The 19,438-nt window shown below is 36.4% G+C and overlaps 1 protein-coding gene across 2 annotated transcripts in view; it reads left to right on the top strand.

The window, feature by feature from the left end:
* Dcaf10 (DDB1 and CUL4 associated factor 10) overlaps window positions 1–19,438 on the top strand; it is a 42,897-nt gene that overhangs the window by 11,130 nt on the left and 12,329 nt on the right. Inside the window, exon 3 of one of the 2 annotated variants that reach the window (XM_034503866.2) lies at window positions 9,587–9,784. The exons of the other annotated variant lie outside the window; for it this stretch is intronic. Within the exon in view, the coding sequence (XP_034359757.1) occupies window positions 9,587–9,784 (198 nt within the window). The remainder of the gene's footprint in view (window positions 1–9,586; window positions 9,785–19,438) is intronic. 2 annotated transcript variants of the gene reach the window in all.

The raw sequence follows: 19,438 nt of genomic DNA, 5'->3' as shown, positions 1-19,438 counted from the left end.
GATTAAAATCTTAAGAAGTGGGGCCTGTAGAGATGGCTGAGTGTTTAAGAGCACTCTCTGCTCTTTCAGAAGGCCTGGGTTCAATTCCATCACCCACAAGGGGGTTCAACCCTATAACTCTACTTCCAGTGGAAGTACACCCTCTTCTGGCCTCTGGGCACCAGGCACATGTGGTGCACAGATGTACATGCAGGCAAAATATCCAAACACATACAATTTAAAAATATTAAAAGTATTAAAAAGCTAGTAATGTTAGAGGCCAATTACATGTGGAAGTATGTTAAGTAAACTGGCAGAGGGTGGGTTTCTTCTCAGTTCATATGAGAAGAAAATGGAGCGTGTTTGGTAAGGAAGGCCATGTGCCTCATTGAGTCAGGGAAATATAATCCAGACTGAAGAGTTTTAATTAGGTAAAATGATCACTGTAACTGTTAATAGTGCAGAAAATGTAATTCTGAGAATTTTTCTTTAGTTTTGCATTTGATCCATTTAAAACAAAACTAAACTGAAAGCAGTAAGCTAGGTCCAGCAATGTGTGCCTATAGACTCAGCTGCTTAGGAAGCTAAGTTGGAAAGATCACATGAAGCCCAAAGTTCTAGGGTCCATACAAACCTCATCTACAAACAGATAAAAGTAACAGTGCTAGGGATGTAGCCTAGTGGTCAGCGCTTGCCTAGCACCTAGCCTGTGGGAGGCCCTGGGTTTTACTGTAAGCATTGCATCCAAAACAGCAGAACAAGAAGACAGGAAGACCTGTGGATAAGCACTGTCCAGTAGAAATGGAATGCTAGCCACATGCATAATTTTTATTACTAAAGAAGGAAGCAATATTAATTTTAATATATTTATCCCAATATTTCCAAAATTCTATAATTTTAACATGTAATCAGTATAAAATTTTTGAGATATTTTATTTTCATTTTCTAACGTTGCCTTTCTAGTGTTCTACTTAGAACACTGTGATGTTCTAAGTATAAAACTGGTCACATAGCAAGTGTTTGAAAGCCAAATGGGGTTTGTATATTTGACAGTGTAGTTTTATACAATGGCAATAGTAGTTTATGTGTGGAAACTTTGTAGTGTGGGTTAGTACAGTGTAATAAGGTCCATATCATGTTTAGAAAGTAGAAATATTAAGCAATTTCAGACATTTTTTAGATTCATATATAGTTAAATATAAGCATTTTTTTAATTTTAAAGGAATAACTAAAGTCCTGTAAATATAGTTTATAGCTTTCAAATCACTAGAAAGGAAGGACATGTGGCCAGTTCAGTATAAGTAGTAAAACTTAGATTGTTTCTGTTGTTGTGATGTTGTTTTATTTTAATTTAAAGCAAAGGAAGGATAAGAAATAGAAGTCCCAAATAAAGATTGTTCACAGAAAACATACATAGATTGATATTAATTAAAAGACATTCTGGAGCTGAGCATGGTGCCTTTAATCCTACCACATGGGAGGTAGAGGCAGGAGGATCTCCGAGTTTTAGGACAGCCATGACTACACAATGAGACTCTTTCTCAAAATCACAAAACAACAAAAAGACAATCTGCAATTTGAATGAGAAAAGGAATTATGACTTATATTTGTGTGTGTATATATATATTTAACAGTGGCATCACAAGAAAATAAATGAGAAAGCTAAGATTATTATCAGTTTTAGACAGAAAAAAAGCAAAGGCATGAAGGGTAAAATGCAATAGTATTTGTCATAAAAGGAAAACTCAAGATAATCATAAACTTCGTATGTACCTTAAACCTAGCCCTGACAGCACAAAGCAAAAGCAAAGGGCCAAGTGCACAGTGATGGTGACGCTTGATGGCTGAGTACAAAACTAGTCAGTGTAAGCCAAGCTGTTGAAGAATTAAGACTGCATAGTTAAAATGTCCCGAATAATATTGATAAAACAGGTAATTATAAACCTAGACATCTTAATACAGAGCTTAATGAACAGGAAAGAAAGGAACTTTGGGCTGCAAAGGAAGTAGAAGCAGGAACAGTGAGAGGTAACAGGTTTCACCTTTTACCATATAAGATTGTTGATGACCCTAGTGACCCTGAGGGGTTTCTTTTTTGTTTGTTTTTGTTTTGTTTTGATATAACTGAGAACAGGGGACAGGAGACTTGATTCTAGGGTCTATTCCATATAAAGGTTCTTTTAAAAGATTGTGAAGTCTGAAACCAAAAAGGTCTCAGTTTCGGCATAAAGGTGACCTAGAAATAAACTTCTCTAAATCTAAACTACCATCCAGGAAAGGGTTAACCACAAATCAACCAGTCCTTATACATGCTAACGCAGACCAACACCTCCAGCCAACAACTGTAAGTTAAATCCAGATTGAAAGGACTTTGCAAATTAACTATAAGACAAAAACATATAAGTCAGCTAGGTGTGGTGGCACATAGCTTTTAATCCCAGCACTCCAGAGGCAGAGTTAGTCAAATCTCTGAGTTGGAGGTCAGTCTGGTCTATAGTGAGTTCCAGGCTGGCTGGCGCTTCAAAACAAAACAAAAAAGCAAATGCTAGTTGAAATGGCACATGCTGATAGGATTTGCTGAAGGAGGCGGAGCCAGAAAGATCAGAAGTTTAAGGCTAGCCTGGGATACACATTTAAAAACAAAACAAAGCCAGGCATGGTAGTGCACACCTTTAGTCCCAGCACTTGGGAGGCAGAGGCAGGAGCATCTCTTGAGTTCAAGGCTGGCCTGGTCTACAAAGTGAGTTCCAGGACAGCCAGGGATACACAGAGAAGCCCTGTCTCAGAAAAGCAAACAACAACAATACCCACAAATATGTAAGTCCTCCCTTAAATAGACTCAGCACCATACCCACCCCAGATTAGTCTTTTAATTCAAGAACTTTTGACTAAGAGACATACCATCTGAGGTTTTTATAAAACTCAATTTAAACATTTCTATTGAGTAGTCTGGCATTAACAGCTGAAGTTGTTTTATAGAAGACTAAAGTATAGGAGTAATAACCCTACCTAATATGAAAAACAGCACTAGAGCAAGTGACAGTGGGATGGAATAGATCACTTAAAAGCTGACCTGTAAAATATGAACGTTTAACGTAAGAGCAAAAGCAGTGCAAATCGGGGAAAGAAAATGGAAAAGATGAAATTAATTATATACATGAAAAATAAAACAAAATCAGATCCTTTCACACCATAGCTGAAAATAACTCCCATTTAAAGACCTAACTATGAAAGCAAACCTTTAAAGTTTCAGAAGAAAGTAGAGAATATTTATACCTCAGTGTGAGAAATTATTTTTAAGATACTAAAAGCATAAACCATTAAAGATTGGCGAGCTCAACTGAGTAAAACATAACATCATTACAGTTTTGTTATAGAAACTCCAACAATATGGGAAGATACAGGCTGACAGAAGAGACTTCCAGTCAGGAACAGAAGGATCTTGAATATATTAAACTTTCTAACAAAATGTGCAGAGAATCACAGTGAGCATTAAATACAGAAAGGTTTTCAAGGTCATCAGTTGTCAGTGAAGAAATAGAGTATTGGCAGTACTGAGAAGTAGGGACCCTGAGGTATACTAATACAGTCTAAATAGGTAACACAGTTTTCAAACAGTTCAGCAATGCCTGGTAAAAATGAAAGATCATTATAATTAAAAAAATTAATACATAACCACATGAATTAGATGCACAAAGAAGGAAAGATTCATTATAGCATTAGAGTAATAAAAAGGAGACTGTTAAGAGAAAAGTAGATACATTTTAGTCTCAATGGAATACTATACGTCAGTTAAATGAACCAAAAATATCCCGGAAGTGTAAGATGAGACAGAAAGGCAAACTGTAGAATGAGCTGTATTGTGTGATACCATTTATATAAAATTTGAAACCTCATAAACATAAGCTTGATGAAGGCATGCATTTGCTCTGTTTTCTCCTAGCACCTGGAACTGTGCCTTGTACATGGTGGGTGCTTGTTAAATATTACCAGAGTAAATTGGATACAAACATATGAAAAAATGGTGATATACATATTATTACTTTATGGTATTAAACATGTGCATGGGGAATGACAAATTTTGGATAGTGGTTCCCTCTGGAGAGGGAGGGAGGGAGGGGAAGGGGTGTGGGGAGGGACTCAAGATATACTTCAAATATGTTTATATTTTCAAACAATTCTGAAAGATAACAAAATGTTAAAATTTGATAAAGCTGGGTGGTGGGTATCATAGGTGTTTGTTATATTTGTTCTAATTGTTTCTATTTCTAATATTTTACAATTGAAATTTTTTTATATCTCAAAAAGAATAGACTTGTGTCAAGTTGTTTGCCCCACTCAAAATGACCTTTGACTAACCTGTTTGAATTCTTTATCAGTGTCAGGTCTCATGTGCTGCTGTCAGTGTGCTGCCACAGCACCCATGCCTACACATTTGAACCTACTTCTTCCGATTTGTTGACTAGGAAAATAGAGTTTGAAGTTTGTTTAGAAGCACAAGTAACCTAAGAGGTCTCTGGGTACATGAACTTAAGTATGCACTTCCTGATAATACTAACTTGCATTTTTTTGAGTTCTTGCTGTGTGCCAAAAACCTGCAAAACACTTTTTATATGATACATTGTTTAAGATTTTTTAAATTTTTGGTGAGTAGAGGACAAGGTGCTTTGCTGCCAAGCCTGACGACCTGGGTTTAAACCCTTGGACCCACATGGTGGAAGGGGAGAGTCAATTCCACAAAGTTAACTCTGACCTTTACATGTGCATCAAAGAGTGGGTACACAAACACACACACACACACACAGTGAGAGATTAATAAAAATTTTTTACATTTGTTTTTTGAGGTAGGGTCTTGACACACTTAGGCAAGCTGGCCTTAAACTCACTATAGCATACTGGTTGGTCTTGAACTTGTCCTTCAGCTCAGCTTGTTTAATGTTTATCATATCTTTGTGTAAGATAGATGTCATATCTGTTTTAAGGAATAAAGAAACTGTCATGCTTACAAAGAGATTTTCCCAAGGCTTTATATACAGGGAGTAGTATGGAATCACACATGGTTCCACAAGACTACCTCAAGCATAGCTGTCCAGAGGTGTGGGCATACATTTTTTTTTTTTTTTTTTTTTTTTTTTGAGACAGGGTTTCTCTGTATAGCCCTGTCTGTCCTGGAACTCACTTTGTAGACCAGGCTGGCCTCAAACTCAGAAATCTGCCTGCCTCTGCAGAGTGCTGGGATTAAAGGTGTGTGCCACCACTGCTGGTGAGCATGAATTTAGTTTTGTTTTATATGCATTGGTGTTTTTGCCTACATGTATGTCTGTGATGGTGTCAAATTCCCTGGAATTGGAGCTACAGACAGTTGTGAACTGTCATGTGGGTGCTGGGGATTGAACCTGGGTCCTCTGGAAGACCAGTCAATCCTCCTAACCACTGAGCCATCTCTCCAGCCCCTAAACTTCTTATTCATGAGAACTTTATATTTAGATATAAGAGTCCATTTAACAGTCCAGGTCCCTATAGTTATGAGGTTGTAAAAGAAAGCTCCAAGGTAACTATAAGAATATTCACTTGGTAATGTGACAGTACCAATGTAGTACCTACTTATTAACCCCAAGTCTGTTTCTCTCTCTTGATGTCTTTTGCTGGTGTTGAGTTATTTTATTTCACACAATATAAGACAAATATAGTATATGCCAGTTATGGATATATATATATATATAATACAAATATATATATATATTTGTATTATACACACACATATATATACATATTATATATATATAATGCATTTGTATATAAATATGTGTGTGTATTTTACATATATATAGTATTTCCCCATAACTGGCATTCACACCACACACACACACACACACACACATACATATATATATTCATGTGTAATTTCACAAAACCCTGAAAGTGATTTTGGAGAAGTGGTTAAGATGCATATAATTCATTGGCAATAGAGGATCTGAGAGAGAAAAAATCTCAGAAAAACAAAGCGATGGAAATAATGGTACAAGAGACATTTAGAATTTTGTGAATATCTTACTTGTTCTTGAGACAGTTGATGAAATCTGAGGATTTATTAAAAAGTGATATTTTTATTATTGTACAAAACTGAAATATAAAGTGAGGATATCATATTCTATTATAATTTCATTGCAAAGATTATACCAAAAAAAACCCAACAACAAAAAGATCCAATCTATTCTAAGATTTTGCATATGGTTAAATAAATAGAGAAGAATTTCTTTTTGTGATTTTTTTTTTTTAGTTTGAATCTTTAAAACTATACAACACTATTTTGACTTAGTGAAATGTAGGTTCTAAAAGAATTCACTTTCAGTTGCTTTTATCTTTTATCAGTTTTCCTCCAATCGAAAGCTTAGCTCCGCTAGCAGAGGTCCACCCAGAGCGTTTATACCAACTTAGAGTTGTGCGGAAACAGTTGAGAGGTTCTGATTCAGACACAGATTTCAGTTCTATGCCAGAGGAGCTCCTACTTGTCAGAGAATATAGTTAGAAACATTTCACAACTAAAGACAGTGTCTCATTGTAGTCCTAGCTGGCTTGAACTTACTATATGGCCACAGACAACCTTGAACTTCTGACTCTCCTACTTCCTCATCACAGGCGCATGCCAGGATTGCAAACCCAGGGTTTCATGTGTACTAAGCAGGCACTCTACCAACGAAGTTACGTCCCTAGCCCAACAGTCTGCACCTTTCTAGGCCATTCTGAGTTTCAATTGGAGAGGAATGGACCACATATCTAAGGACTTATCTAATAATTTACATTCTGTACATGTACATATTTTGGGATGAAAATTGCTATAGATGGTATCTTCTTCCACACTTCACTCTTACTACTGTATGGTTTATTCTCTTTACCAATATAAAAAAAAATTATCAGTTAATACTTTGGGGGAAATGAATGAACTAAAGTGAAAGTATTGAATTTTTCATTAAAGTAAACTAAATTCAAAATTATTAGCTTCTACTCCAAGATTCTTTGTATATTTTGGATATTAAAATATCCTTTATGCAATAATTATTTTTTAGTTATTTTATTAACAAATACTGAAAAGCTGATTTTCTTCATCTTACTTTTAAAATAAAATTTTAAAAATTTGGGGACCTGGTCATCTAAAAGATCTTCCTAAAACACTATGTAATCATCTCTCTTCCTTAAAGTCCTTGAGGTGGCTGGGAATGCTGGTACACACCTTTAATCCTAGCACTGGGGAGGAAGAGGCAGCTTGGCAAGAGGATCTCTGTAGATTCTAGGCCAGCAAGCTCTGCATAGTGAATTTAAGTCAACCAGGGCTTCGTAGTGAGATCCTCTTTAGAGGAGGCAGGGATGGAGGAAGAGAGGAGAAAACTCATTGGAATAAGTCTATGATATGTTCCCCATTTGTCTCCTTGCCCACATAGAACAGTCTTATATAGCTGTATGTTCCTTAAGCTCTGGGAGGTCCTATTCATTTTCAGTCAGTGCTCACTGGACTTTGCTAACCACCCTCTTTGTATTTCACATAATTATTTTATGTAACTATGTTTTTGTCTTCTGGGTAATGAACTCCTTTAATTCATTTATTTAATAAATATCTACTGATGAAACTGGAGATGTAACTTAATTGGTAAACTGCTTCCTTTGCGTGCATCAAGCCCTGGGTTTGATCTTCAACACCACACAAACTGGGCGTGGTGGCCCTCTCCTACGGTGAGATAAGTTCAATGTTTTCCTCAGCTACAACTCAAGTTTGAGGCCAACCTGAGCTATATGATGCCTTGTCTCTAAGTAAATTAAATAAATACATGAATGAATGAATGAATGAATGAACAAGCAAGTGCATGTACTTAGCACTGCAGCTCTAATCATGTGGTGCTAGGTACTTTCTCCTGTCTTCAAGGAGTTTATAGCTTTATAAAGTTGCTCCTTAGCAGAGGCCAGCCTGGTCTACAGTGTGTGTTCCAGGACAGCCAGGGATACACAGAGAAACCTTGTCTCAAAAACTAAAACCAAAAACAAACAAAAAGAAATATATAGAACTGGTGTTGGGAAAGTAGGTCAGAGATAAAGAGCACACGTAGGACTCTCAGTTCAGATCTCAGCATCCACAGAAAACTGGCTCAGCAGCAGTCATGTGGAACCCCATTCTAGCAGACCTGGGAAGCGTCAGGGTCAGTCAAGAGACCGTACCTGAAAAAATAAGGTGAAGAACAATATAGGAAGACCTCTGACTCCACAAGAGAGAACATATGCATAAACAAATACACCACACATGCACCCAAAATTATAAATTGCTTACAGGAGTTTCAGAAAAGTTGACTTTTCTAAAAAGTCCCTAGACTAGATAGTGAGAGAAGGCTTCCTGGAGGAAATGACAGCTAAATATTAAAAAGTAAATAAAATTAAGGAAGAAGGTGGACGTAGAATTAAAGCCATGATAAGTCTATGGCCATACTGTCCTGAGTGCACTAGGCAAGTTCACATGTAGAACTTCAGAGCAGGGGCCAAGCCTGGCTGCTACGTGGATGGGAGATAGCCTGGGAATACCAAGTGCTATGCGCTTATAAAATGGAAAGAAAACAAAGCAATGATAAATCTTAGGAAGGTCGCCAGGCGGTGGTGGCGCACGCCTTTAATCCCAGCACTTGGGAGGCAGAGGCAGGCGGATTTCTGAGTTCGAGGCCAGCCTGGTCTACCGAGTGAGTTCCAGGTCAGCCAAGGCTATACAGAGAAACCCTGTCTCGAAAAACCAAAAAAAAAAAAAAAAAAAAAAATCTTAGGAAGGTCATGATGTTGTTTGTAGATATTGGTGTTTATTTTGGAAAGAATTATATATAATTTTATGTTGGAAGAAGCTCCAGAGTTTCTTTGTTCTACTGGAGACTAGGTAGAAAGTTATATGTAACTGTATTTGCTAAAGGGACTATTAAATTAGACAGAAACGAAAGTGTGAGTGGTCAGTTATAAGTGTTTGTATAAAATATATTGTTACTAAGGATTGGAAATTAGTAAAATTGATAAAAAATCTGTATTATAATCTAAGTCTGTCTTACAGTTGTGACTAATAAAATGTTGTTGTAGGAGATTACTTGGGGAATGCTTTTGAATTGATAGATTTAAATGATGGTGATTTGAATTGTAAGTTTTATATGTAAATCTGTTATAAGTAGGAAGAGTCATGACATGTAGCAGATTTCTTTATTAGTATCCTTTATCTAATACAACATCCCCTAAGCAGTCAAGCCCTTAAAATCTGCTGCCTATTCAACTTTCTCTTTTCACTTACTGGGCAGATTCTGGAGTTCTTTCCTTTCTATCAACTGTGCTCCAAACACATATTCACAATTTCTAGTTTCAAATAAAATTAACAGTGACATAGGCCAGTTACAGTATATCTCTAATTATTCACCATCAGCCTGGCAGTATGGCTGTATGGACAAGGGGTACAGTCTGTTGTATCAGAATGGCTGGGGTTCTACAGGGAGGTTGCAGTCTTTATTTCCTGATGGTAATATAGAAATTGTTCTAAAGTCATATTTTCTTTCAGTAGAGATTAAATAAACCAGTTTTTCTTTTTCTGCTTTTGTAGATTTCTTGATAACCGGCTCTTTGCTACCTGCTCTGATGATACCACAATAGCACTATGGGATCTGAGAAAACTGAACACCAAAGTATGCACTTTACATGGTCACACTAGCTGGGTGAAGAACATCGAGTATGATACTAATACAAGACTCTTAGTAACATCAGGATTTGATGGAAATGTCATTATTTGGGACACTAACAGGTTTGTAAGTAGGAGACCATGTTAGGAATATAATACTGTAAAACTTTTCTCTTTAAAAGATGGGGAACAAGTTCAGTGTTCTGCTCTAGAGTTGGGGAGTGGGGTGTCAAAAAGTTAGCTTTTGGGGAGAAAACCAATCAAAAAGTGCCCCCTAGGCTGATTGAGCACGCATAGAACCAGGCATTTGCTCCTCATTACAGTGTGATGTATGGTGGTGCAAGCATGTGATCCCAGCACTCCAGAGACAGACACAGAAAGATCAGAGGCTCAAGGCCACTCTTACTTCCATAGCAATTGGGACGAGAGCCTGGGTTTAATGAGATGTTCTTGTCTCAGGAAAAAAGAAAGAAAAAAAGTAGTGGGATGGTGGTCCATGCCTTTAATTCCAGCACTCAGGGAGACAAAGACAGGTGGATCTCTGTGGGTTTGAGGGCATCATGGTCTGCAGAGTAAGTTCCAGGAGAGCCAGGGCTATGTCAAGAAACTTTGTCCTTTTTTTTTTTTTTTTTTTTTTTTGGAGAAGAAAAACAAAACAAAAAACCCAAACAAACAAGCCATAATTCCTTCTTTCCTTACTCTTAGTCATGTATTAGACCTAAAGATTTTGGAACTAAGAGTATGTATCGCTCAGTGGTAGGATGCTTTGCATGGGCCCGCTACTGTAAAAGTAAAGAAGATGGAATTTATATGGGCAGGAAACTAAGGCATTTATTTAATAAAACTGTTTTAAAAATGAATTTCTTAAGTGTAAGGAAAATATTTTAATTTCTTATGTGAAACAAAAATATTTCTCACTCTTTGATCCTTTGGTTCTAAATGTACTTTTTTTGTTATTTTTAAATTTTATTTTCATGCATTAAAAGATCAGGTCTCCTCTGGAATGATTCTAATGTAGAAGCAGTCTTTAGAAATAATACGTGGGATCTTTTGGGTTGTCTGTGGAAGAAGGAGGATAGCTGCTAGCACCAGTTTGGCCCAGATCCATAGTTTCTCAGCATCCTATAGTACATAGCACAGTTTATACAGTGACCTAGTTGTGAAACATTGCAAGAAAATGTTTTCTTACAGAGAAATTATTTGTAGAGTTGAAGCTTGGGAAATACTTAAAGTGTGCCTTTTGCTAACTATGGTGTTGTGAATCATTAACAAAGTTGACATATTAGAGCCTTCGGATGTTATGTTAAAAAGGAGATATTAGTAGTTTAAAAAAAAAAATCCTAGGTATACCCAATCATTTGAGTGAAGAAAAGAGTTATTGTCTTTCAGCAAATAGAGACAGCACATCTTTTTAAAAATGTAAACATAAATACAAGGGAGTAGCATGGGGTGTTAAGTTAGGAAGAAAAGTTGAAAAGAAATGTAAGTAATAATTTCCAAGTTAGAAAAGTGAAAACTTAATCAAACAATCAGCCCAATAGAAGCATAAAAGTGGGAAGATAGAGTCATTTAAAAAGCAAGCAGGCGTATTCCTTTGATCCCAGTACTTGAGAATCTGAGGCTGGAGGAATTGAAGGCCAGCCTGAGTTACATAGTAACCTTTTGTCTCAGAAAAACAAAAGGAAACTGGATCTGTAATCCTAGCTACTTGGAATGTTTAGGCAAAAAAAGCTGTAAATTCAAGGCTAATCTGAGCAAGAGAAAGAGTAAGAGCTTGTCTGAGTAAGAGTAATCTGAGTAAGAGCTTGTCTCAAAATGCTGTGATAACAGGGCTGACAGTGTGACTCAGCAGAACACCTGCCTGCCTGGCAGGTGGGAAGTCTTAGGTTCAGTCTCTAACACGAAGGTTAAAAGATAGAAGTTAAAAGATAGTGGTAGATTAAACAGTAAAACCAAACTACATGTTCTCTAGATGAGCTACTTAAAACATACAAAGAACTTTTCATCAGAAGAAAACAGTTGTAGCCATATAAATAGCAGACAAAGAGAAATGTAAGGCAAGAAGCATTATAATCAATAAAAAGGTACTATATTAGTATTCTAGTTTTACTAGAATATAAATGAATTCTTATGTACCTAAAAATAAAACTTATCATTGAAGTAAAACTTGACAGAATTACAAGAAAAAAATTTGGAATAATTTAAAGGGGAAAAAAAAAGCAAGGAATTAGTAGAAAAATCAGGTCCATTCTTTCATTTTTCTAATAAGGCAGATCTTTAAAAAGGCGAGGGAGATGGATTAGTAGATAAGGCATTTGCTCTGCATGCCTGGAGGCCTGAAGTCCATCCCCAGAACCCACATAAATGGAGAACAGAACAGACTCCACAAAGTCCTCTGACCTCTACACAGATGCCATGATACACTCCCCTTCAGACACACACACACACACACACACACACACACACACACACACACACACACACCATGCTAAAAAAAAAAACAAAAAAACAAAACTTTTTTTTTTGAGTAAGGCTTTGGAAGATTTTAAAATATGACTTTTTTTTTTTTTTAATGTAATCCTGCTCCCCCAAACAGTATCCCCAAAATATATTCCTTCAAACAGACCTAGAACCAATTAAGACAACCACAACTTGTATTAAACAACACAGTAGGTAAGAAAAGCTATCACACAAACCATTTTCTCTGAACTCAGTCCAGTTAGTTAACACAGTTGTTGAAAGTTTCCACATTTACATTTCTGCACTGTGATTCTAGCATCTGAGAGGTTGAAGCTGGCCTGGCTACATTAGTGAGATTCCATCTGGGAGGAAGAAAGGGATACCTAAAGATATAGACAGACAGTCCCAGACCTAGTGAAATTACAAGACTGAACATTTAGGAACTTATTCAAAGAAATTGAAGGAAGTGGGGGAGAAACTTAGTAAAAGTAGATTATAGAAATAATTAAAAAAAATAGAAATACAAAGTCAGCATTGAAAATGAAAATACAGGGGCTGGAGAGACAGTTAAGAGCACTGACTGCTCTTCCAGAGGTCCTGAGTTCAATTCCCAGCAACCACATGGTGGCTCACAACCATCTGCAATGGGGTCTGATGCCCTCTTCTGGTGTGTCTGAAGAGAGCAATGGTGAATACATTTTTTTTAAAAAAAGAAGGAGGAAAATGAAAATACAGGGCTAGAGAAATAACTCAGTGGTTAAGTGTATTGGCTGTTCTTCCAGAGGACCAGGGTTCAATTACCAGTACCCACATGTCAGCTTACAACTGTCTAACTCCAGCTCAAGGGAATCTGACACTCTAACATAGACACACCTGAAGGCAAAACACCAGTGCACATTAAAAAGGAGGAGGAGGAAGAGGATGAAGAAGAAGAAGAAGATGATACAGGCACAATAATACACAACCTTTATCTCAGCAATTGGGAGGCAGAAGCAGATGGATCTCTGAGTTCAAGGCCAGCCTATTCTATATATTGAGTTCCAGGATAGCCAGAGCTACATAGTGAGATAAGTATAAGATTTTTATAAGTCTGTTCTTTGAAAAGGCTAATCAAACAGAGAGGGCAAGAATCATCAAAGGAAGAAAGAAAAAGAAGACAGTACTAGAGTACTAGCAGTGAACAAGGAGACATGATTAAAGTATGAGCTAGATGTGGTGGTGTGTACCCACATATACATGCATATAAAATAAATGTCATTTAAAAGCTAAAAAAGTCAGCAACAACACATTTATACCAATATACTTTAAAACTTTGATGAAATAGACATCTCATTCAATATACATTAGAAGCTACATATGTGGCACATTCTCCTATAGTTCTAGCATTTGGAAGATTGAAGCAGGAGGATTACAGAGTATTCCAGGCCAGCATGGGCTATATGGTGAGACCCGGTCTAAATCAAATCAAACCAAACCAAAAAGCCCCAACAATAACAACAACACTTCAGTAAAACTGACAATGAAAATTGGCTTCCTACCAAGTCTAATATTTGACTAACATGCCCTAGTTTTATCAAAACTGCTGTTAGAAAATTGAACTTCCTTGGGCCTCAGATCCATAGCTGTACTGGGTTCTAGCTTTCATCCCCAGCATACGTACATAGTGAACTTCTGCCATACTAATTAATAAATATTTGTGCTCTAAACCATACTCTGCATCTTCTGTTGCCCATTCTTCCTCCTCTAGATGATCCCATGATCTAATAGCTGAAGCCCCTTACACAGTAGTATCATCCAGAGGCCCTGCCCCACTCACATCCATTCTGACTGTCCAGTCTTCATAGAGTCATGAGCATTATTTTTGCTATGACTATTACAAAACAAAAATTGGGGCCTGGAGAAATGGCTCAGTGGTTAAAAGCTTTTACTCTCTCAAAAAACTTCCAGCATCTACAATGGACAGCTTAAAATGGCAACTGCAGCTTCAGGGGGATCCAGAGCCAATCTCTTTGGCCTTTATTGGCACCTGTACTCACACGAGCATGCCTACACAGGGTATAATATGTATATGTGTAATTTTAAAAATAAATCTTAAAACAACTAAATGATGAAAATTAAAACTTATCTACTAAAACTTTTAAATAAATTAAAAACTTACCAATAAAAAAAGCAGCACAGTTTTACAGGTGACTTTTACCAAATATTCTAAATAACATTTGAATGAAATTGGTCAGGTTCTAGAAAAAGGATGTCTACCTCATGTATAAAGCTATTATAGTATGACTTGGGTAGCCAGACATAACAAAGATACTGTTAAAAGGAAAAAGTAAACTCCAGTATGTAATATGAATGCTAATACAAATATTCCAAATAAAAATTTAAATCCTAAAAAATATTACTCAAAAATATCAAAATCAAGTTGGATTTAATCCAAAAAATGAATAGTTATTCTATTAATTATACTAAGATAGGCTAGATATACTTATGATTCTGTTTTATAAAATTTAATATTTAGTCATAATTAAAAGGCAAAATGGCATAGCACCAACAATTTAACAGAAATTGAAATAGTGACACCTACATATCAACTGAAGCAAAAGAATTATAAGTTTGAGGATAGCCTGTGCTACCCACAGCAAGACCTTGTCTCAAAAGCAAACAAAAAATGGTTAGATAAAAGGTATTTAGAAACTAAAGGATCTAAGGGAGTGGTGTGATCATCTTTGGGAACTAGATAGTTCACTCAGGTAAGCAGATACCAAGAGCACAATCTGCTACAAACTAGACAGTTCACTCAGGTAAGCAGATACCAAGAACACAGACTACTAGAGTCAACTCGGCATAAACCTTTTAAAATGTTGACATACAGACTTGTAGAAGGTAAAGACACTGAATTGATAATTTAACGTCTTTCCTTAATTAAAAGACCAGGCTCAAATAACTTTACTAATGAATTTTACCAGCCAGAAAATAGAACACTTCCCAAACCAAACCTTTGTGGAGCTGGGAGAGAGGAAGATATAATCAAAACAGATTATATGAAGCTCTCAAAAAAAAAAAAAAATAAATAAATAACAAACCCTTTCAGACTAGCCATCACAGTCTAGTATTACCGTAACACCAAAAGCAGGTAAACAACTACTGACTGGTAATCCCTCAGCCATTATCAGGGTGGGAAGGGGATGTGATGCAGGGAGAGTAATCAGAATGTATTATATACATGGATGAAATTGCCAGAAGAATTCATTTAAAAACTCTTCCATAAATCAATAAAAATCAAATTTAACAACATAAAAAGGGTTATATACCACAATCAACTAGAACTTATTCTAGGAATACAAATTAGCTTAATATCCAAAAATCAATATAATGTATCATATTTAATTAACTTCAAAACCCATCTAATCCTGCTAATGAAGACAGAATAGCACTCGATAAAATCTAAAACCTTAAGTAGGAGTAAAAGGAACTTCGTGTGAAAGTATCTGTGAAAAGCCTATGACTTAAGTTGCATACCTACTATTGAAAACCTGAAGGCTGCCAGGCAGTGGTGGCACACGCCTTTGATCTCAGTACAAGTCTACAGAGTTCCAGGACAGCCTGGGCTATACAGAGAAACCCTATCTCAAAAAAAAAAAAAAAAAAAAAAAAAAAAAAAAAAAAAAAAAAAAAATAGAAAGAAAGAAAGAAAAGAAAAGAAAAAGAAAAAAGCCTGAAGGCGCCATAAGATTGAGCACAGAGCTGGCACCACTTTTCTCCACATTATGGAGGAACAGCATGGCTGTGGAGATGCAGACAGACAGGAAAAGGAAAGTGCATCCAACCTGCAGAGAAGTGCTTCCATTGAAAAGACCTGCACTCTGTGGGGGAGATCTGAGGACTCCACAAAATCCCTAGAGCCAATTTCAGCAAGTTGGATAGAAGATTAATATACACAGCCCAGTTTCATTTTTTTTAAGATTTATTTATTTTATGCATGTGAGTACACTGTTGCTGTCTTCAGACACACCGGAAGAGGGCATCAGATCCCATTATGGTTGTGAGCTGCCATGTGGTTGCTGGGACTTGAACTCAGGACCTCTGGAAGACCAGTCAGTGCTCTTAACCACTGAGCCATCTCTAGCCTGCCCAGTTACATTTTCATATATGAGCAGATGTATAAGAGTAATTAATATACAAAATCCAATCACATTTCTACTGATGAGCAAATATACAAAATTAACATACAAAATCCAATTGTATTTTTACCCTTGAGCAGATACATAAGATGAATACACAAAACCAGTTTTATTTTTATATATGAGCAGAAACAATTCAAAGATGAATAAAAAATATTTCTATCTTACAATGGTATCAGAAAAAATAAGATAGCCAGGCGGTGGTGGCGCATGCCTTTAATCCCAGCACTTGGGAGGCAGAGGCAGGTGAATTTCTGAGTTCGAGGCCAGCCTGGTCTACAGAGTGAGTTCCAGGACAGCCAGGGCTATACAGAGAAACCCTGTCTCGAAAAACAAGAAAAAATAAGATACTTGGAAATAAATTTAAGAAAAGTAAAATATTTGGGCTAAGTATAGGGTCAGCAGGAGAGCACTTGCCTATTGTTCATGATGCCTTGGGTTTAGTTTCCTAACACAGTAGAAATTCATATTTATATGTGTGGGCACATGTGTGACATGTGTATGATTTGTGCAGTAAAAGCTAAAAGCATTGCTGAAAGAAATGAGTAGATACATGCTTATGGATTAAAAGACTCACTGTTGTTAATAACAATTAGAAAGCGGGAAACTTGAATTCATTATTAGGAGCATCATTATTAGAATTTTTATTACTGGAATTAATAGTTTGCCAGCTTGTTTTTGTTTCATAATTGTTTGGTTTTGATTGTTGTTTTGTTTTGTTGAGACAGGATCTCTCTACATAGTCCTGGTTGTCCTGGAGCTCTCTATGTAGAAAAGCCCCTAGCTCAAAGGGATCTGCCTGCTTTTGCCTCCAGAGCTGGTATTAACCACACCTGGCTCAGTTTGCCAGCTTATAAGATATTAACCATAGTTAGCCTATGACACAGCAATTCCACCCCCTGGGTATGTCGGCTCAAGAAAACGAACATCTGTGTGTACACACAAAGACTTGTACATGAATGTTTGCAGTAATAGTTTTCATAACTGCCTCCAAAAATAGAGCCAATCTGATGTCTATCAAGTGGTAAGTAGGTTAACAAAAGGTAATGTATCCTCTGGGCATGGTGGTGCATGCCTTTAATCCCAACACTTGAAAGGCAAAGGCCAGCCTGGTTTACATAATGAGTCCAGGACAGCTGGGGTTATGTAGAGAGACCCTGTCTCGAGAAACAAAACAAAATGTAGTGTATGTAATTTTTAAAGATATATCATTTAATAATGAAAATGAATCAAATATTGACATGTGTTACAACAGGGATAAACTTCAAAATATTTTAAGTGAAGAAGAAGCTGAATTCAAAAAACAAAAAGCACTTCTGTGTGACTGTAACTATGTATATAAACTAGGCAGATAATAGCGATGAAAAGTAATTTAATGGTTGACTGGGTCTAGGAGTTGGAAAAGGAATGATTGCTGATGATAATCAGGAAGAATATTAATATTAAAATACTGAAAATGTTGTAAAGCTATGTAGTATTGATTGCACAATTCTAAATTTACTAAGTCATTTAACGTACACTTAAAATGAGTAAGTTTTATATGTTAATTATTCCTTAATAAAACTGTACGAAAACCAAATGATTAAAAAGAAGTAAAAATTCGCCAAAAGTATACAGAGTATTCAGCACTTTTTTTTTTTAATTTATTTATTGTATTTATATGAATATACTGAGGCTGTCTTTAGACACACCAGAAGAGGACATCGGATCCTATTACAGATGGTTACACACCAGAAGAGGACATCGGATCCTATTACAGATGGTTGTGAGCCATCCTGTGGTTGCTAGGAATTGAAGTTAGAATCTCTAGAAGAGCAGTCAGTACTTTTAACTTCTGAGCCATCTCTTCAGTCCAAGTACTTTTGGTTTTGAGACAAGTTTTCTAGCTCAGGCTGACCTGAAACTCTGATGTAACTGAAAGACTACCTCCACCTTCTGAGTTCAGGGATTACAGGTTTGTGCATCAATAGCCAGTTTACATGCTGTTGGGAATCAAACCCAAGGCTTTGTGCATGCTAGTCAAGCACTCCACCAACTGAGCAGTATCTCAGTACTTCAGCAAAGTTATTAATGGTGAACCTCCAGACGTTTCTTTATAAAATTGGGTAAGAATGTGCCCATCATTACTACTGTTGTTAGTTGGTATCATGGGTGAGATGGTACAATAAAAGAAAAGTCATATGTATTTGGATTAGAAATTTAATATCATTCATAGATTTTTCTCAAGGATTGACAAACTTTCTATTTAAGACCCAAGTAGTAAATATTTTAGCATTTGGTGGTTTGTGGTTCCTGATTATTCACACAGGAACAATATATAAGTTGACATGGCTTTGTTCATGAGCACTGTATAAAAACAGTCAGTGAATCAGGTTTGGTCCATAGTCATAGTTTTCCAACCCTTATATATACAGAAAATCCCAGAAAGTCTTAGAGAAAAAAATCAGAATTAGTAAGGATTGACCAAATGTTTGTTTGTTTGTTTTTCAAGATAGGGTTTCTCTGTGTAGTCCTGGCTGTCCTGGAACTCACTCTGTAGACCAAGCTGGCCTTGAACTCAGAAATCCACCTGCTTCTGCCTCCCAAGTGCTGGGATTAAAGGCGTGCGCCACCACTGCCTGGCCAAAATTGTTAAAAATTATGGAAACGTATGGAATTTCCTAAAAAGAAAAGAGAAAAAAATAGAACTCTTATAATAACTCAGCAGTTTTTCTACTAGGTACACATCCAAAGCAGCTTAAGTCAGTTGCTAAAGGTCTATACTCACCCATTCATTTACAGCATCCAGCAGATGACTGGATTTTTTTTTTTTAATGTGGTACATACACACATAATACTATTTAGTCCCTTACAGTTTTGTTTTTTTTTTTGTTTGTTTGTTTGTTTTGTTTTGTTTTGTTTTGTTTTTGGCAACACAGATGGTTGGGGACACATCTTAAGTGAAATAAGCCTAACGTGGAATGACAGATTCTGCTTTATATAGAATCTAGAAAAGTAGACTTGGAAAAGCAATGACTTGGAAGGGTGGTGAGTTATCGAAGGGCTGGAAACTGGTGCAGAGGGGAGGATACAAAGTTTCAATTAGAGAAAACAAATTGAAGAGGTATACATTATATAACATAGTAGCCATAGTTAATAA

The sequence above is a fragment of the Arvicanthis niloticus genome, chromosome 5 (genome assembly GCF_011762505.2).
Source record: "Arvicanthis niloticus isolate mArvNil1 chromosome 5, mArvNil1.pat.X, whole genome shotgun sequence".
Lineage (NCBI taxonomy): Eukaryota > Metazoa > Chordata > Mammalia > Rodentia > Muridae > Arvicanthis > Arvicanthis niloticus.
The sequence above is the reverse complement of the archived record's forward strand: the minus strand, read 5'-3'. Positions and strand labels throughout refer to the sequence as shown.